Source organism: Anopheles gambiae, chromosome 2, assembly GCF_943734735.2.
Source record: "Anopheles gambiae chromosome 2, idAnoGambNW_F1_1, whole genome shotgun sequence".
Lineage (NCBI taxonomy): Eukaryota > Metazoa > Arthropoda > Insecta > Diptera > Culicidae > Anopheles > Anopheles gambiae.
Window position 1 is genome coordinate 38526658 of NC_064601.1, and position 19279 is coordinate 38545936.

The following is a 19279-nucleotide window of genomic DNA, read 5'->3' on the forward strand; positions in this document are numbered from 1 at the left end:
AATTCGTCCCATAGTGCCCTGTGACGAGTTCCGCTGTCAAACCCTCGTGACCGGCGCTGCTGTCGGGCGGTACCACGTTGAAAGCTTCGCGACGGTCCTCGCAACAACGAAACGTCAACGGAGGAGCTTTACTGAAAGTGGAAAGAGTTTCTCAACATTTTACGCGTCCGAAGTGTTACGTTTTTCGGTAGTAATTGCTCGCAAAACTTGGTGCAAATTGTTCGCAAAGGTATGCCCTAACGGCCGGTCGGTCGCCAGCACGGATTACGGCACGGCCAAGCGGTGCAAAGCGCATCCGAAGCGAAACCTAGATACCTAGATCCTCCACTCTTAGCAGCAGTGAGTTCGTTGTCTTCTTTGCGATACACCTCCATCGCGTATTGTGTGTGTGCGTGCGTGCGTGTGTATGATGTAGTGTATGAGTGTGTGTGTGCGTGCGCATGTGTGTGTGTATGTGTGGTTCGAGCAGCACTCGATGCATACAACCATTAGCCTTCACAATTCGCCCATGGAGTTGCTTCTTCTTCGCTCAGTGCATTCAAATAAACTTTTTCGTCCTTTCGTGATGAATGGAGGACATTGATTGTCGTCCCCCCGCGCTCCGCTCGGGGAAACTCTCTTCCTTCCCTATTCGGGGGGTGATGGTGCACGTAATCTTGAGGCAATGATCACAGCGCAAAGCACACTGTGAGCCACCCCACATACTGTTATGCAGTTGCGCTCTGTTTATACGGTGTGGTAAATTACTGTAATAATTTTTGTATATGCCCTCGCATCATCATCCCTCTGGTGTATGTGTGCTGTTGCTGCTACTGCTTCAAAGTAGTGAAACAACACAACAACGCGGATATGGTTATTTTTGGCCTATTGGTACTTGAGCGAAGAAAAGACGCGAAGGAGCGGGTTTGTTTATCCATGTTTGGTTGCGCAGAAGGCAAGTACGCTATCGCGCCAAACGCGTTACCTGTGGCAGGCGAACTTGTTCTGGGACATCTTTTTTTTTCGATTCGCTTCGGTCGGATGATGGCGTGAAGATGGCACCGCCAACTGTGACTCCGGCCGGGAAGGTGCAGGGCAGATAAATTGAGCTGAAATCATGTTGCACATGTGTGGTCACAAGAGCGGAAGATTCAGTTCGTTTGCTCGACCCACCAAGGCGGATTGTATGCTCTACTCCCCCTCTTCAGGGAGTCGAAACCGTAGCACCCGTAGCTTTCGGGTGTGCTCTTGTTCGCTTTGAATACAACCACCGAATCAACGCATAAAACCGGTTCACGCGAGAGTTGCGTACCGTCGCGCGGAGGGTGCACGTACCCTCAAGAGTGCACAAATACACGCACAAGCGCCATTGCCTGGTGGTCCAAGGCTGTGTCTCGATTTTCGCCGTACGTGCGGTTACGCGATTCTTCGCCGCTCGAAGGTTTTTCGGTCGGTTTGTTCGACCGTTTGGCCGCTCTGAGGTGCTCCCATGTCCTCCAATGCCCACCGTGCGTTGTCGATTGCCTTCCACTCTAGATTGCAAGCAAACCAGAAGGAAGCTCTAAACCACTAAAACAAAACATCACCCTCTTCGTTCTCTTCCCATTTCACTCTCAGCAGGCGACGACATCCAGTGGAAACATACTTTGACGGCGAACACACGGCGCGATCGGGAATCGGGCAGAGAAAGGGTGGGGAGCCGCGCATGATATCAACATAACAACGAACACCGACGTGTTAAACCCTTCCCTTTCCGGCACCAGTGTACCGTGCACGCACACACACACGGGTTGGATTCTGACTTGACGAGGTTGGTTTTGGCACTTTCCTGTGCGTTTTTAACGCCGAAGCAATCAATAATTCTCTATCCTACCCGCCGCCACCACTTCCACATCAGGCGGTCTTGGTGGCAGCGGTGGCGGCGGTGGCGGCGGCGACGGCGGCGGGGATATGTGATGAAAATTGCAATCGATTAATCGACCCTTCATTAGAATGGTGTGTTTGTTAGCCCCGCGTTTCCGTCGTGTTGTGTATTTGTGTGTGTGTGTGTTTGTGTGTTTTGCGTTGGCCCAAAACAGCATCCCATTTTCGCGGCAAAGTTTTGCTAGTTTGTGCGGCAGGAGTGGTTAAACGCATAGCGTTTTGGGTGTAGCAAGAGAATTAACATCATCACGAGCAATAACAACAACAAAAAACTACCATAATCATTCGAGAGAAAACGATTAGGCAAGAAGACCAATAACAATAACAATTTTATTAGACTCCAATTCATACCGCTGCTTGCGTACACACGCATACATTCACGTAGCTTCCGTGGGGTGTGTGTGTGTGTGTGGGCGTGTGGGCTCGCGTGTGTTTATGTGCGCGCTCGCATTTGCAGCTGTGTGCGTGGTTATGCTCACGGCACAAGAGAGAGACTGGCAAAGAAAGGTAAAGCGAAGAAGCAGTTTCTTCTGCTTTCTCTATCCGGCCGCTGCTACCGATTCAAGGATTCTTGTTGCGCTGGTACACATTCGCAAATTTGGCTGTGTGTTTGTACCGATTTGAGGTGTATGTGTGTGCATGTGAGTCAAGGAATTATTTGCCCAACATAGGTTTTTGTGTGATTTTCCCATAGTTCTGTTGTCGTTGCTTTTCGATGACGGGGAATGAGTGAGCGCCAACACCAAACACCAAACCGTGGCGAACGAGTCACTTCCCTTACACACTGTCAGGGGTCAGTCCCATCCCTGCTTCACATTACATCGGGCGAGGGACACGGAAGAAAAGGGCCTCAAGCACACAACAGCATTGACGGGAAAATCACGCGTAAAAGTGTATGCATGTATGTGTGCGTGTGCATGTTTGGTTTGGTGTACAGGTTGATTATTTTCCCTCAAAAACCTTAGGAAGCAAAAGGGCAAGAAAAAAGGAACGAAAAATACACACACACACACATCCCTGTAACACTCCGTTCAATGGCGAGAGCAACATCAGACCAACGAAGAAGAAGAAGCTGGTTTGTGTTGTGAGAGAGTGCGGTTTTGGTGGGGAGGGTTTTTTTCTCACTTTGAAGAAGTAAAAGTGTCATGTTTGCCAAATCAACGCATATCTTAGCAACCATCGAACCGAGTTGAACGGACACCGGAGTAATCGCATCGCAGGATACCGAGGGACAAGCTTCACATGTTTTAAGACAATTTCGCTCCACGCCTAGGTGTCGCGCTGTTGTTCAAATAACTTCACACACACACACCCGGAAGCTCTTGGTGGCCACATTGGTGGCATCTTAACGACACGAGGGACGACAGCAACATATACCACACGAGCAACAAAACTGTGTGCACTGCGAGAGAGGAAAGGCGGGGACGAGGAAAGGATTTAACGCGCTCAGGATACATTTTTTTATGAACCGTTTCCACACCAGCTAGGTAGGTTGGCTTGCACTGTACCGCTTCATTTAAGATTGATGTTGTTTTCGTTTTAGGGACTGAGCATTAGAGCAATGTGCGTATGTGTGTGTGTGTGTGTGTCTTGTTGTGTAATTTGTAATTCAAAATGATAGGAAAAGTCGAGCTTTTCTGACGTCAATCAAGGGGATCGCTGGACGAGCAGCGAAGAAGCACGGGAATAAGCAGATTGGATTGCCGGAAAATGAGGCCCATTTGACCGGCGATTCCTTTTTTTTGGCGCTCTTTAGTAGCGTGGGAGATGATGCCCTTACTAATCTCACCCACATATTTTCGCGCCGTCCGCACCCTTGTGGGAAAAGTGCGCAAAGAGCTGCTGGATGGGCAGTGCATAATATATAGGATTCGTGTTGAGCATAGAACGTAATAGACAGCAATCAGGGAAGGGAAGCAACCACGGTCCGAAGACAGTGGGCCAAAATAACAGCAACTTTTACATGCAATTGGAAGCAGTCGAAGACGATACCGGCGTACAATGGCGTGCTTTTGCTGCAACTTGGCAAGGGAAATAGCAGCAAAAGCAAAGCGGAAGCCAATCGATAATACGCGTATAGCAAGAAGATGTTACTGACGCCTGTTTATACCTATTCTCATAAGCAGTTTTATCATACTAATCGTTTGTTTTACTTTTTCTTCTCTTTCCATCTAACGTAAATAATTGTAAACCACCAAAAACCCATAACCATGGCATCATTCGTCCCGCTTCTTCTGTGCCGGATTGATGGATGCCACAATGTGATGCCACTGCTGCTGGTGTTTTGTAAATTTGAACCATCTAACAACCTGCCAACCCACCATGTCTCCCATAACTTTTGCAATCGAAACGAATCAAAATCGAACCAACCACCAAAAACATAAACGAAAACCCCAAACGGATATTTCCATTGACCATTGGGCACTCTGTGTGCTCTCTTTTGGTACGCATTTACGTACGTTCTGTCCTTTATTGATACGCTGCAAACCCTCTGTTTGTTGTCACTGTGCTGACATGGCGTCATTGCTTTATCTGATCCAACTGCGTGTGTGTTCGCGTATGGTTTGCGCATTGTCACAACAACTTGAACGCGTTTAATCCGTGCCATACACGCACACACATACACCTGATACGCTTCCAAATTACTCGGTTGGTTTGTGATGTTGTTCTAAAAAAAATTCAATCTTCGGTGTCACAAAACAAAACACAAAATACACAACCCTACAAACACTTTCGACCGTCCAGGGTATGGCAAACTTAAACTTCCAACAACCGCCCAGAAGCATACCGAGCAGTGTGTCCTTAAGCGGGAGAGGAGGAGGAGGCGGCGGCGGGGGAGGCAACAGTAGCGTGGTGGGCGGTGCCGCCGGAGCCTTCAGCAATAGTGCGCTGTCCGGTGCCGGAGGCCATGTTACCCCAACGTCCGGTATGTTCCCTTCGGTGGTCGGCGGCAGTGGTGGCCCCTTCGGACAGAACGCTACACCTCCGTCGCAGCAGCAAAGCAATCAGTCCTCCGCGTCGGTGGCGCCCCTCTCGCCCAGCGCGAACGGTGCCGGCAGTGGCAATCCCGGACGGCCGGGCGCGGGCTCGGGCGTTATGGGCGGCGCGAGCGGACCGAACGGCGGTGGCGGTGCAGGCGGCGGTGCGGGGCTCGCTAGCAATGGTCCCAACAGTAGTCAGCAGCAACTGTCCTCCACCAGCAATGCGCTAACGGGAGGGGGCCGAATTAGTACCCTGTTCGGTGGAGCCGGCGGCCAGCAGCGTGGCGGTGGGGGCGGTGGCGGTGCTGGAAGTGGTTCGGTCGCTTTCCCGGACCGGAGGATACTCTCCAGCGTGGGCGGCACATCGATGGTAAGTGGAGACGAAGCAAACTTAATCAATTTAACCAACAACACACCCACTCTACAGACCCTCTCCAAAGAGCACATCACACGCCACACTGTGTGGGCACTGTCTAGGAAGCGATCCTTTTTTTGAAGGTCTTTTTTATGGCCATTACTCACTCGTTAGTAAAATTTTCTCACTAGTAACATGACCAGTAAACATTCTTTAGTAACGTTTTCTAAACCTCCGCCGTGGATGGTGTAGTTGTACACAATATTACCAACAAGCTCATAAGCCGTTTACACATGAGTCCATGTTTTTCTTTATTATTTTGTCAAGCTTGAGTGTGTGTGTTTTGGGATTTTAAGTACCCATTACATTGTCCTTATATATGTCCTGTTTTATATGTTTGGTTTGGTTGTTTTGGTTCGGTTTTGGTTGGTTTATGGGATGATGTTTGTGTGTTTTTTTACCTTCTCTTTTATTCTTTATACTCTACGGGGAATCGTATTGGTCTCTCTTACTTCTTATTTTCTGTACCTAATTAAAATCACTTCTTTGCACATTTTGTTGTTATTCTTTTGTTATAGTATTTAATCAAGGTTTTAAGTTTAACAGTGCGGATCAACTCGTATAGCCCACGGCTCCATTAGTGGCTTTAGGAATGGATGTTAGTAGCGCCAAACATGGAGAAGCATAAGCCAGTTGTAGAAGTTCGCAGAACGTAGAACTAAATCAATGTTTTAATGTTTACCTTAAAGATACCCGTAAGGGAAATGCACAAATTCATGAAATCTTTAAGGATAATAGGCAGCAAGGGATGGCGATGGCAAAAAACAGCCTTGTTTATTATAAGGTAGTAAATGCAAACAAAAAAGCATATTCTAAATACAGGCGGTAAATCATCCATCGTCAAATGAGTAGAACGATGCACACCGCTTTTTGGTGGAATTACCCTGCAGGAGGATTCGAAGTTCTTTGCCTGCGTATCAATTTGTTTACAAAGCAGCGCTACGTTGTAAGGGTAAACGAAAACAAAAAAACTACCAGCTAGCGGTTTCGGGCAACTTTTTTTGGTCGTTTTTCATTATCAAATATACGTACCCTGGTTGTTTTTCAAGATCCGATGGCTTACAACACGATCTTAAGCTGCGTGTGATTTCGCTTTCTTAAGCGCTGGAAGATCTTTCTTCGCGATAGACGAATTAAAAAAAGAGTGGATTGCTGTGATCGCATTTTTAATGCTGCTGGTATTGCAGTTTATGTATTTTAAAACAACAAACATACAGGCACAGACACACGCACACTACGCTTCCCAGCAACAGTGGGTGAATGGTACGACCCACACAACACTCGGACTCAACCGGTGATCAACCTCTCGGCCCTTTATTCGCGGCTGAGCCGAGGGGGGGGGGGGGGGGGGGAAGATATGTGCATTGCACATTTGCATAGCGACGGCGCACAGCATACTTATTACCCCCTATCCCCCGTCCGCTCAACCTCCCGAGGCCGCCGTATATGTTGCTGTGGTTCTGGTTCTTGTGCCGCATCTGCCCTTTTTTGTTTTGTTTTATGCATCGCAAATTAGCTCGAGAGCATCCGGCAGAGAAATGGCCGCATGTGTGTGGTTGTGTGCGGTGCAGTAGGTAGGTAGCAGTCGTTTAGTTAGGGACGTTAGCGGGTGCATTTGTTTTGTCGGTGGTATGCACTGAATGCACCGAATGTCGCTGGCGCAGCTAAACGTGCCTACGATGACGCTGTATGTGTGTGCGCGCGTGTGCGTATTGAGAAGCGCCCGCGCATGAAGCGTTTTTCGTTACCCCGTGCGGTGTCCATGTATTCTCTGCTCTCGTGTGTGCGGCGCTCATCTCTCGACTCGCATTAGATGCGCGCAGCACCATGTGTTTGTTAGTTCGCTGGGGAATGTTCTTACGGTCGGTCTGTGGTGGTGGTTTGTGTCGTCTCGCTGTCCCTCGTGCCGCTTTTAAGGGCCATTAATGTGTTGCTGTTGTGTTGAACGCGCTAATTCAGAGCGCGTCCGTATATGGTGTGGTGTGATAACAACGATCCAAACAACAATCCATCCGTGGATTAGCTTTCCCTAACGCGTTTTATCGCCAACAACCACAACTATTCTACCGAATGGTATAACAACACTCTTGCTACTACGGCATCAGCACTGTACAACTACTCCTTAGCAAAACAAACGGAAGAAAAGTGCTTAACCCCGCGTGTGCAAATGTAATAAATCCCACCAATAAGGTCTGCATCGCATTGTGCAAAAAAGGGAGCGCGTGTGTGTCACATTGCGAAGAAGAAAGGCACGCGTAGAAGATTCAGCAACCGCGCTTCCCTTCTCTAATCTGCTGCGCAGTTGTGTTGTGTGCTTGAAAACAGCCGTGTGTTGACGCGCCTGCCTCGTGCGTGTTTTTTTGTTGATCGCGCTTGCGCTCATAACCTCGCTTATGGTGTTGCTTCTGTGCTGCGCTCACTGACTGACAGCTGTCGCCAGTTTTGTGTTAGGACCAAGGTGGAATGTATAATGAGGTGTAGTTATAGCGGTTTAGGCGATCCCCCCCCTGGGCTCCGATTTTGACAGATGGTTTTCCGCTTGTATATGTATTGATGGATTGTTTACGTTTTGCATGGTCAATATTTGGTGGAGATCAATTTGGGTGAATATTTTAGTTTATTAGAACACAGTCCGTGATTTAAAATGGAAATTTTCCTTCGAGAACTTGAAGCGTTCGCCAAAAACGGAAAACTAACTGTCAGTTTTCTTCGTCGATTCTTCTTCCACCTAGCTGTCAAAACGGGCTTATAACTTGACCTGATATCTTTACGGTCCTTGGTTAGGACGAAAAACACTGCGCCGTGTGTGTGAGAGTGTGCAGTGGAGCAGCCGGCCCATTGGCATTGTGTTGCACAAAGCATCCGATCCGCACATAGCCTGTTTTGTTTGTCTCCGCTCGTACCGTGCTCTGTCGCGGTTTGCGTTTGTTTGTGTGTGTGTGAGAGAGTGTTTGTGCGTTAGTGAAGGTATATCGCCAGACAAGCCGCCACTTCCGGAAGCACTTGCATTGCTGTTTCCTTTGCTTTTCCCGCACCTATTGTTGTTGTGTCGCTATTGTGTGCGTGTGTATGTGTGTGGTCTGTACGTTTGATGAAGCATGTGCTCTGTCACGCTGTCACAGAAAGGAATGCCACAGAAAGGATACTACCACCAAAGATCGGCCTCGGTGTCGTCGGGTTCATCGAGCTTAGCAACCATTGGAGTAGGTAGCGCTGCTGCTGCTGGTAGTGTGGCAGTAGGAGGTGTAGCTGGTGGAGGAATAGTAGGTGGAAGTGGAGGATCAACGGTAACAGCAACAGCAGCAGTAGGCAATGTAAGTGCAATTCGTCGCGGATGGCTTAGATCAACTTAATATTAACCGATAACGCACAATTACACGTTTGTGCTTCTGTTTCCCGCGGAAATATGACGCGCACACGAAGCATGGCGCCAAACATCCTGAGGCTGATTGGGTTGTTTAGTACCGTACAGAACAGTACTAAACACAAAAAACATTCAGGATATTGGAGCTGCGTTTATACTGAGGTCTCCAAATTTCCAAAATATCCTCGGAATTTTCGGATTTTTTAAATCAATAATTTTGTTAATAATTCGTTTGATGATTTGGCAAATGCAAACATTTCATGAGTGGTGTATAGTATTAAATAACAATAAATAAATAAATAAACAAAGGTATTGAAGTATAAATGATCAACAGGAAAACAGCTTGTGCAACAGCGATTGTGCAAGCAAAGATAGATTATTTGCGCAATAATGCGACGATTTGCGCAATTAGCTCATATTTTCCTTTGGGCCATTTACTTACTTTTTGCGCTTTCAGGTTACTAAACGTTTTGTTGTTATTGTAAAAAGTATTGTTAGACAATTCGCGTATCAAATGGTAACATGGTGTATTAATCATCTAATGATTAAAACGTGGTTTCTTTAATTCTGTTATTTTCTATCAAAATGACGATAAATCTTCAACATAGCTAATAACGATGTATACTAATAACGATCAATAATGGTTTAAGCAATGTTGCACATGTTGTGGTGTGTTGGACCCCTTTGGTTTTCGTCGTTCGATTTAACGCTCTTTAACAGGTATAATATCAACCCTCTTCTAATATTTCAAACCGTCTTCATTCTGCACTATGCTCTGGTGCCACTTTTTCCACCAACACTTCATCTTTTATGTACTATTTTACCCACGCTGATTTAACGTTTTCTTCCCTCTCCGATTCTCTTTGCAGTCCAACATGGTTTCGTTCATGCAGTCGCGAGGATACGGATCTCAAAGTGGGAATAGCATCAACAACTACCACGGTGTGTTCGACGGCAGTGCGGCGGAAACTGGCACCCCGCCCCTGCTCGATCTCTCCGAATTTCCCTCGCTCACGAACGCACGCGGTGGCCAGAACGATCAATCCCTGCCGCAGTCGAACGCGCTGCAACCGCCGGGCAGTAAACCGTACGGTAAGAGCGTCGCCCACTGTGTGCCCTTTGTTTTACCTAACAATACTTAACTTCTCATCTCTGACCATCTCTTCACACACACACACACACACGCAGTTGGCATGGTAAAACAACCGACGTCCGAACAGATTGCGTTTACGATGTCGAACGAAGACTTTCCAGCGCTGCCCGGCACGCAGAACGCCGAAGGAAGCCAGATGGGTGCGGCCAGCCAGGGCCTGCAGGGCGTGCACCATCATCACCATCCGGACCATCACGGCGGCACGGACAGTTTGGGGGGCAAGGGTGCCGGCGGCAGCGGACAGGTGGGCAGTGCGGCAGGCATGGGCATGGACCTGCAGAGTGATTCCGGCAATTCCAACGTTAACATGGACAAAGGAGCAATGAAGCGAGGCGTACAAACATCACCCAATGGTATAATTCGGCTAGCAGAATGTGGAGCCAGGCTTAGCAGTTCCATATTGAAACATCTCTCTCTCTCTCTTTCTCTCGATGCCTTTCTTACCAATAGGAACGGTAACGAACATCCCTGCCAGTATGGTGAACAACCAGTTCGGTATGGTGGGCCTGCTAACGTTCCTCCGGGCGGCGGAAACGGATCCCAATCTGGTGACGCTAGCGATGGGGCAGGATTTGATGGCGCTGGGTTTGAATCTGACCGCGGTGGAAAACCTGTACCCGTGCTTTGGCGGCCCCTTCGCTGATGCGCCCGCGAGGTACGTGTGTTTGTTGTAAACGTTTTTGTTTCCCCCCTACCTGCATTGCGTGACCATTTCTAATTTGCATTCGTTTTTCTTCGCTTTCTTCTTGTTGCACAGGCCTCAGGATATCGAGTACCACGTACCACCAGAGTATTTGATCAACATGTCAATAAGGGACAAGCTGTCGAAGCTAACGCTGCAGAAGTATAAGGATGATCTATTATTTTATTTATTTTACACGAACGTGGGTGATATGATGCAATTAGCAGCGGCTGCCGAACTGTAAGTCATTGCGCTTCGTTTCTCCTGCATCCAATCCGCAGCATCACCATTTAATTGTTTGTTTGTTTGGTTTCGTCCCGTTTTCACACACACACACTCACAGGCACAGTAGAGATTGGCGATATCATACGGAGGAGAAGGTGTGGATAACCCGTGTGCCCGGCATGACACCGTACGAGAAGAATGGCACAACCGAGCGTGGCACGTACTACTACTTCGATGCGCAAACTTGGCGGCGAGTGCCAAAAGAATTTCAAGTGGATACAATGAAGTTAGATAAATGTCCAAACATAAGTGCTTACGTTACGATGAGTGGACAGCCTGTATAATATTTATTAATTTGTAATTAAACCAGAAAATCACGGTCAGAAACCTCGGCGCTTGTTATTTTCGTTGCTGCTGTACGTTGTCCGTGTGTGTGTGGCTCGATGTGTGGTGAGCAATTTAGAAGAAATATCACCAGAGATGCCCGTCATGGGTTCAAGCCCTGAATAGACCGTGCCCCCTTACGTAGGACTGACTAGCCTGCTACGGTAACAAAAAGTCACTGAAAGCCAAGCCCACTTTCACTAGTGGGTACAAGCAGGCCTTGACCGGCAGCGGTTGTTGTGCCAAAGTATTATTTTTATTATCATTATTATTATTATCACCAGAGATATAAATGGTCAACGAAGTCGAACAACAATGCCAAAGAACGATCAAGCAACGAGGTAACGTTTTGTCAACAAATTTTTATTTAGCGACCGAATAGCTATTATCGTCCTTCTGCCGCTGACTAAAAGCACATGCAGTGTGTGTACCGGTTTATCTACAGCAAATAATGTTAGCAAAATACTTGTTACGTTTTCCATATATTCCAGCACTTCCGCACCACGGCGGGATGTGTGTGTGTGTGTTTGTATGGGTTTGGTAGCTGGAACTGGAAATAACGCCCAATTCCTACTCATTCAAAATCAATAATGCCGCGTTTACATATTGGCAGTTGTTTGTCTCATCTCTTCCACAACAATTCCAAGGCAGCTTTGTGTTAAACAATATGGTACAATATCGTCATGGAGCTGTGGTAGTATATTAAATAGCATTCATTCTACCTATTACCTATCACACGGCACGGCACTACCAAGCGCACAGCAAATAATCTTAACCTACGCTACAAAAGGCCAGTTTTAACTTTTTTGCCGAACATGCTGCAGCTTCGACTCGTACTCGGCTTCCAGCTTGGCGATCTTTTCCCGCAAGTGTTGCTCCTTGCCTTCCAGCGCTTCCTTCATGCGCGTCTGCACCTTTTGCAACGCCACATTGTAGCCTTCCTTAATGCGGTCGTACTCCTTCAGCATATGTTGCTCCTTGTCTTCCGCATATTTCTGGAAAGAGCGAAAATGTGTGTGAAAATGCGATTTCTCAACCGGCAATGCGTCATTAGCCCGTCCCAATTACCTTATAGTTGAGTGCGGTTTTCTTCGCCGACTGATACTTTTCCGTCACCAGGTCCAGGCTCTTCTGGTACTCGGTCTCCACCTCCTGGAACCGGTCGTTCATCTCCTGCTCCCGCTCGCGGAACATTTTCCGCTCGGCCGTAATCTGCGCGATCAGCTTCTCCATCGACTGCCGCTCGCTCGCGCACAGCTCGCGCTTCTCCTGCAGCTCGCGCTCGAGAAATTGCACCTTCTTCTGCCCGTTCGCTACCTCCGCCTTGTACCTGCCCATCAGCTCCGACTGCTTGTCGAACAGGGCGCGCGCATCCGCGTCCTTTTGCGCCAGCAGTTCGCGCATCTTTTCGCGCTCCGTCACGATCGCACACTTGAGCACCTCCACCTCCTGGTTGCGCACCTTCAGCTCGGCCACCCGATCGTACAGCTCGGTCTTGAGCGTGTCAATGTTTTCCTCGAACCGCGCAAACTGGGCGCGGAACCGCTCCTCGATCTGTTTGATCTGGCCCGCGAACGCTTTCGCCATCTCTTCGCGCACCTTTTGCTCCTGATCGCGCAGCTGGCGCCGGATGTCCTGCTGATCGATCGGTGTTGCGCTGGAGCGATCCTCACTGGTGGCACCACTATCCGCCGCCTCGTCCGCCGTGCCGACGCTCTGGTCCCGCGACGCTACCCGTTGCCGGATCGGTGAGGTGGCACTGTCGCTCGTGGTGGCGCTGGACGAGTTGGTGGAAATTTGGTTCCGTATGATCTGCTCGAACTGGGCCGCCTTTTCCTTCAGCTCGTCTATTAGCTGATCGCGCTCCGCCTTCAGATCGAGCCGGTTGTGCAGTTCCGCGATCGTCGCGTGCTGTTCGTTCAGCTGAACCTTCAGTTCACCGATTTCGCGCAGCTGTGACGAGCAGGCAGATTGCAGTTTGAGATTTTCTATTTCCAACTAGAGAAATAGAGAGAGAGAGAGAGAGAGAGAGAGAAAGAGAGAGAGAGAGAGAGAGAGAGAGAGAGAGAGAGAGAGAGACAGAGGAGATGATTGTAAATTCCAGTACTCGCGATGAAACGATCGTTTCCGTTAGTTACCTTTGAGATTTGTGTCAGCCCATCGATACACTTGGTGCAACTGTTGCCGGATGCTGTGCCTGTTCCTCCTCCTCCAACGGATCCCCCCTTCTTCTGACCACTCGCATCCATCCCGCAGGACACTTGCTTCAGCAGCTCTTCGTGGCTTGTCTTCTCCTTATCGAGCAGCTTGCTCAGCTCGCTCGCCTTCAGCTCGGCCAGCTGGAGGGCTCGCTCCAGCGATACGGCCTGCTCCTGCAGGGCGGCGATCTGCTTCGCACTGTCCTGTGCCCGCAGCGTGCTCAGCTCCCGGCCAAGCTCCTCCTTCGCGCCGCTCACCTCAATGTACAGTCGCTTCAACCGATCGCACTCCTGCTGTGCGTCCGCCAGGAGAAACTTTTGCTTTTCCACCTCCAGCTTAAGCGCGGCGCAGTTGCCCGCTTCGCCGTCGAGCGTTTTACACCGCTCCGTGAGTTGGGCCTTCTCGCGCTCCAACAGCTCGATCTGTTCGTCCGCTTCCAGCTTTGCCTGCTGCAGGGCGAATATCTTATCCTCCAACGCTTCCTGCCGTACGTCGTAGCTCGAGCGGCGTCGATGCGTGCCGGCCGATCCTCCCATCGACGATCGATCGCTATCCTTCTTCGCGCCTTGTCCCTCCACCGACAGCTTTTCCAGCTCCTGCTCCAGTATCCTACACTTGGAGGCCAGCCGGAACGCGTCCTCCTTGTACTGGTTCATCTGCACGAGCGTTTCGCCCTCGTCCCTTTTCAGCTGCTCCAGTTCGCGATCCTTCGCCTGCAGATTCGCTTCCAGCTGGCGGATCGATTCCCGCTTTTCCTGCTGCCCGGTCACACACACGCGCAGCTCGTTCTTAAGCCGCACCACCCGGCTGTCCCCATCGTCGTCCCCATCGCCACCCCGGTTGTTGTTGTTGGGCGTACTGCCGATCAGGTTGCGCTGCGCGAACGTGTAGCCCGCCGTTACGTTGGCGTTGGGTTGCTTTCTATCGCCCGACGACGCGTCCGCCCCATTCGCCTGCCCGTGCACGATGCTGTCCATCAGCTCCAGCTCGGCGTTCGATTTCTCCAGCCGGTGCGTGAGATCGTGTATGGTTTGGCGCATTTCCGACTGCTCCTGCTCGAGCGCATTGATGCGGCTGCGCAGCCGCAACCGTTCCTGCTCGAAATCGCCCTGAGCCTTCGTCCGGGACAGCAAGTTCGAGCACTGGCGCTGCGAATCCTCCAGCTGGTCCTGCAACCGCTGCACGGTTTCGGACTGCTCGATCAGCAGCGCCTCACGGGACTTTTGCAGCTCGCCGTAGCGAGCCTCCAGCCGGCGGCAGTCCTGCTGCCGGTCGTCCAGCTCGCTGCGCAGATTGTCGATCTGTTGCTGCATCATCGCCACCTTCGCGTTGTGCCGCTCCTCCGTCTGCTTCAGCAGTGCGTCCGTGTGCCGGTCGGCCTTCTGGGCGGAGTTTTGCTCCAGCATCCGGTAGCGGTGCAGGCTGTCCTGCAGCATCATGTTCTTCTGCTCCAGCTCGGCCACCAGCTTCACGTTCTGGTCCTCCAGCCCGGACACCTTCGCTCGCAGCTTCTCCGCCGCGTCCTCTAGCTCGGAGATTTTCGTCTTGCTCTGCACCAACAGCTCGCGGGTCTGGTCCCGCGTCATGTTGGCCCGATCCTTCTCGGCCTGCTCGATGAGCAGCTTTTTCTCCAGCTCCCCTATCTGCTGCTCGTGCTTGTGGCACTGATCGTACATTTCCCGCGTCACGTGCTCCAGTTCGCGGGTTTTCGATTCGAGCAGCAGGCGCATCTCCCGCACGGCCAGTCCATCTTCTGGCGCCGGTCCGCCGCCGTCCTTCGCAGGAGTGGCCGGTGCGTGATCGAACAGGTTCATCATGCCGTTCGATTGCATTCTTGGCGGTGGTACAGACGCGGGTGGGAGCGTTCGTTTGCCATCGCACCCCGAATCGAAATCGTCCTCCTCGTCGCTGTAGTGGTGGGTGGATGAGTTCAGCGTATCGTCGCAATCCAGATCGTCGAACGCATTCTCCAGCTCGTTCGCCAACTGCTCCTGGCGTCGTTTGTGGTCCGCCAGCTCTTCCTCCTCCTCGGCGGCACGCTGCCGCTCGATCTCGCTCCGGTTGAGGTTGATACTAACGCCATCGTTGAAGATCGACACTAGCGGCGGCCCGTTCATACTCCTCGGTCGTCGTCGTCGGTGGTGCAACTAGAAACGGTGAAACACACCCACGGACAATCGGCACTTTTATCACTGCCCCCGCCAATCACTCTCTGGCGCGATACATTTTGTTTGATGAAAAATCGCACTGCCAACGATCGTTGATTTGCGCAAAGGCCCGCACTCGCTCCCACGGTTTTCGGCCAACGCACATTCGACCTTGAACTTTGCAGCCGTAAAGGGCGGTGAAAAATGTTCGGAATGTCTTCAATCGTCTGGCGGGTGGAGATGTAAACAAAAAAAAAGTGCGATAGACAATTTCTTCTCGCTGGGATAGTTTTTCTTTTTGCCGCCGCGCTTCTTCTCGTTGCTTTTTCAAAACTTTGATCCAAGGTGTATGGATATTAGGAGGTGAAGTGCTTCAGAGCAAATTGACATTTCACGACTTGACATAACAATACTGGGGGCTCCGATATTAAAATCGGGGTGGGCTGGAGGGGGGTATAGAAAATTGTATGCGATTTGACATAACAATACTCAATGATGGCGCCCGGAAAACGCGCTAACAATTCACCTCCTTAATAAACACACCTTGCTTTGATCGTGTTTTTCTTGTACTGTCAACTTCGCGTCCTTTTGTGGCCAAGGTGAGTAGAGTTGAGGTATGAATAGGGTTAATACAGTTTACAAAGTGAAATGGGGACGCATACCGCAAGCTTTAAATTGCATCAGGATCATCAAAAATTAATAAAAGAGAAACAAAAAAATATCGACCTGGAATATCATTGTTGGTCGGTTTTAGCAAAGAGATGAGAAATAAAACCACGAATTCATATGTACACCTTGTCCCTAGGGTTATACACAACCCTGAAATCGTTTTGACAGTTCTTCGAACGAGGTAAACAAACCGGTTCATTGTTCATCAGCGGTGGAATTTACCGGTCGGGCAACGACCAAACTGCGGCATTTCGATGAACGATAATACGCTTAAATCAATCCCAAAGAATCTTGTCCCGGAAAATTATCTCACCCTAGCGAACGATGCACGTGTGGAGCGTGATAAGCAAATCAAACTACTGCTCGAACAGGTATGTAAGAAGCGACTAAACATGGCATTGCTAATGGTAACCAATGGCTGTTTTCCCCATTCACTGCAGCGTAAATTACCGGCCTCGGGATGGTGCGAACCGATGATCGAACACTGCATCAGCGAGCTGGCATTGCTGGACAGTAACAATTTCCCCACACGATGCGGCATGGGCGAACGGGAAGGACGGATCGTTTGTGGTAAAATAGCAACGAGAAGCACGCAATCATATCCCGCACAACCCGCTTAACTCTAACGCCCCTTTACTCTTGCAGATCTGGTACGACGGAGACATTACAACTTTTCTCACGGTATTGGACGTTCCGGAAATCTGACCGATGCACAACCCAAAGCAGTCGGGTCGACGATAATGGCAAATTTAACCAACAGCTTGGTGCGGGACTGGATCCGTACGATTGGCATTCTGTCCTGTGGCCACGCGATCGTTGTCCCGCTAGCTACAGGCATGACTGTGATGCTCACTTTACGCGCCATTCACGCCAGCAGGCCTGCGGCACGCTACGTGCTCTGGTCGCGAGTAGATCAACAATCTTGCTTCAAAAGTATCGTAGCCGCTGGACTTACACCCATCGCGATCGACAGTTTGCTAGCATCGGAGATTAACGAAAATGGGGAACAACCGCAAGCCGCGAATCCTACGTTTGCTACCGATCTGGCAGCATTTGCTAAGCACATTAACCAGCTCGGTGCTGACGCGATCTGTTGCGTGCTATCAACTACGAGCTGCTTTGCGCCACGCAGCAGCGACGATGTGATCGAGCTGGGCAAGCTGTGCAAAGCGCACAGCATACCGCACGTGGTGAACAATGCGTACGGTTTGCAGAGTTCGTACTACTGCCATCAGCTAAATCAAGCGGCTCGAACGGGCAGAGTCGATGCTTTCATACAGAGCACGGATAAGAATCTGCTCGTTCCGGTCGGTGGTGCTATAGTGGCAGGATCCAGTGCCGATACGGTCGATGCCGTGGCGCGACTTTATCCTGGCCGTGCCTCCGGTACGCAGCATTTGGATGTACTCATGACGCTGCTTTCCCTGGGACGGAATGGCTACAGCGATCTACTAAAGGAACGAAAAGAAGCGTACGCTGTGCTGTTGGAAGGATTGACTAATCTTGCCAAAGCGCACAACGAACGTATCCTGCCCTGCCGCAATCCCATCTCCATCGGTATGTATTACAGCAGAAACCATTTACTTTTAATGAAGGTTATGAATAGCACGCTTTTCTTTTAAATTATAGCCATGTCGCTGGTGACGTTTGAAACGACCACATGCCGGCTGGAAATGATCGGTTCCATGCTACAGAAACGTGGCGTGTCCGGGTGTCGGGTGGTAAGCACGACCGATAGCAAAACCATCGACGGTAGCGCTTTCCAGGCATGGGGCTCGCATAGCTCGAAGGCCAGCGTACCATACCTCACGGCGAGTGCGTCCCTGGGCATTAAGTCGCATGAAGTGGCGAACTTTCTTGCAAAGTTGGATGAAGTTCTGCGTAAGTATCGCACCAAGTATATGGGTGATGGAAAATAATGTTATTATTTGTTATTTCCTTACAAACAAAAATGAGAATTGTTTGAGTTTATTTATTAAAGGGAACATTGAATGGTACACAAATGTTAACACATCTTTTCGTACAGAAAGAACGCGACCTTACTGGCAAAGATGTTATTGCTTTTAACAAATCACACGAATCATACTCCGTTCGGTGGCATTACATGTCCCCAAACTCCATACACACCCGAACCCGAGTTGCGGGAGAACTACATATTCGACGTTGTCATTCCCTCCGTCAACCGCTCCGTTTCTAGCATAAGCACACACACACACACACACACACACGAACGAAACGCACTGAAGCTGAACAAAAGCGCGCAAAACAATGCGCACACAAAGCGAATGAACTGTGAGAATACCCGAATGGTCCCTAGTTGGGGAGGGAAAGAGGGGTCGGTCTGCCCGTTTCGCTGCCCTGCCGGGAGCAGCAACATGCGTACGCAGAACCAATGCCCATTCGTTCATTTTAGTGCATACGTTTCTTCACCCGGCTTCTTCACCACGTTTGGATCAGTTGCGCTCGTGCACCACGTGGCACAGCTGATCCGTTTATAGAGGGAACGTCTTTTTTTTCTTTTGATCCCCCCCAATCCCACTACCCCATCCACCTAGAACTAGAAGCGGCCACTCCTTGCTGCTCGAATCGGTACGGGGTTTTATTTTGAATTACCTCGTCTACCCTTCCTCGCGTCGTGCCCACCCGTTACCGTATTGCGTATGGGAATCGAACGGGAAGGGTGGCAAGACGCAACGCTTTTCACCTCATTTCAGGTTTTCCATTATTTCGAACGGACAATTAGAACCGCTCCCACTTCCGGCAGTCTCTTGTGACGGATCGGGTTCTACTACGGACCGACATGGCGGTGTGTGTGTGTGTGTGTGTGTGTGTGTGTGCAGCAAATTTGTTGCAGCGAACGGGTTTGAGGCAAACCAGACGGTTTTGAATCCACTGTTTGTAGGGCCACATTGTTTGTTTCACATATCGATTACAGTGGGTAGTATTAAAAACAATCCGAAGATGGAGTGAAATTAAGCAGCGATGACTGGATTACGATCACGGGGGGCCATAAGAATTCCATCTAATTGTATCTTAATTTTGTTTACTAATTCACAAACGTAGTTGCGAAAATATTTTCGGTAAATTACAGCATCCTGCACGTAATTTTTCCACCATTTTCCATTAACCAATGACCGGAAACGATCTGTTCCGCTTTT

At 49.8% G+C, this 19279-nt stretch overlaps 3 protein-coding genes across 10 annotated transcripts; 2 read left to right on the forward strand and 1 right to left on the reverse strand.

The window, feature by feature from the left end:
* Window positions 1-69: 69 nt before the first annotated feature.
* LOC1274183 (regulator of gene activity) lies at window positions 70-11109 on the forward strand. 8 transcript variants are annotated; one of them, XM_061652926.1, is made up of 9 exons: window positions 70-229; window positions 1597-1789; window positions 3176-3389; window positions 4648-5253; window positions 9532-9754; window positions 9851-10168; window positions 10266-10470; window positions 10573-10737; window positions 10841-11109. In XM_061652926.1, exons 4-9 carry the CDS (start codon window positions 4651-4653, stop codon window positions 11064-11066), a joined length of 1740 nt encoding a protein of 579 aa, XP_061508910.1. In that variant the 5' UTR covers window positions 70-229; window positions 1597-1789; window positions 3176-3389; window positions 4648-4650; the 3' UTR covers window positions 11067-11109. The 8 variants fall into 8 exon arrangements, with proteins under 8 accessions (XP_061508910.1, XP_061508908.1, XP_061508909.1 ...); XM_061652924.1 differs by lacking the exon at window positions 3176-3389; XM_061652925.1 differs by lacking the exon at window positions 3176-3389 and having other exon boundaries at window positions 72-229; window positions 1600-1789.
* Window positions 11110-11453: 344 nt separating this feature from the next.
* LOC1274184 (myosin-11) lies at window positions 11454-15788 on the reverse strand. Its single transcript, XM_313268.5, has 3 exons — window positions 13245-15788; window positions 12175-13104; window positions 11454-12101 (listed from the first exon to the last, which is right to left on the reverse strand). Exons 1-3 carry the CDS (start codon window positions 15420-15422, stop codon window positions 11904-11906), a joined length of 3306 nt encoding a protein of 1101 aa, XP_313268.5. The 5' UTR covers window positions 15423-15788; the 3' UTR covers window positions 11454-11903.
* Window positions 15789-16287: 499 nt separating this feature from the next.
* Window positions 16288-18118, forward strand: LOC1274185 (O-phosphoseryl-tRNA(Sec) selenium transferase). Its single transcript, XM_313270.5, has 4 exons — window positions 16288-16492; window positions 16562-16691; window positions 16767-17678; window positions 17751-18118. The coding sequence occupies exons 1-4, from the start codon at window positions 16376-16378 to the stop codon at window positions 18038-18040; spliced, it is 1449 nt and encodes a 482-aa protein (XP_313270.5). The 5' UTR covers window positions 16288-16375; the 3' UTR covers window positions 18041-18118.
* Window positions 18119-19279: the final 1161 nt, after the last annotated feature.

Excerpts from the sequence above, each read along its gene's own strand:
- LOC1274184 (XM_313268.5), bottom strand. The coding sequence starts at position 15,422 with ATGAACGGGCCGCCGCTAGTGTCGATCTTCAACGATGGCGTTAGTATC. Across the intron at positions 13,105-13,244 it reads GGCTGACACAAATCTCAAAG|TTGGAAATAGAAAATCTCAA; the intron begins GTAACTAACGGA and ends CTATTTCTCTAG. Across the intron at positions 12,102-12,174 it reads AAACCGCACTCAACTATAAG|AAATATGCGGAAGACAAGGA; the intron begins GTAATTGGGACG and ends CGCTCTTTCCAG.
- LOC1274185 (XM_313270.5), top strand. The coding sequence starts at position 16,376 with ATGAACGATAATACGCTTAAATCAATCCCAAAGAATCTTGTCCCGGAA. Across the intron at positions 16,692-16,766 it reads GGAAGGACGGATCGTTTGTG|ATCTGGTACGACGGAGACAT; the intron begins GTAAAATAGCAA and ends TTACTCTTGCAG. Across the intron at positions 17,679-17,750 it reads CCGCAATCCCATCTCCATCG|CCATGTCGCTGGTGACGTTT; the intron begins GTATGTATTACA and ends TTTAAATTATAG.
- LOC1274183 (XM_061652921.1), top strand. Across the intron at positions 5,254-9,531 it reads GCGTGGGCGGCACATCGATG|TCCAACATGGTTTCGTTCAT; the intron begins GTAAGTGGAGAC and ends TTCTCTTTGCAG. Across the intron at positions 9,755-9,850 it reads GCCGGGCAGTAAACCGTACG|TTGGCATGGTAAAACAACCG; the intron begins GTAAGAGCGTCG and ends ACACACACGCAG.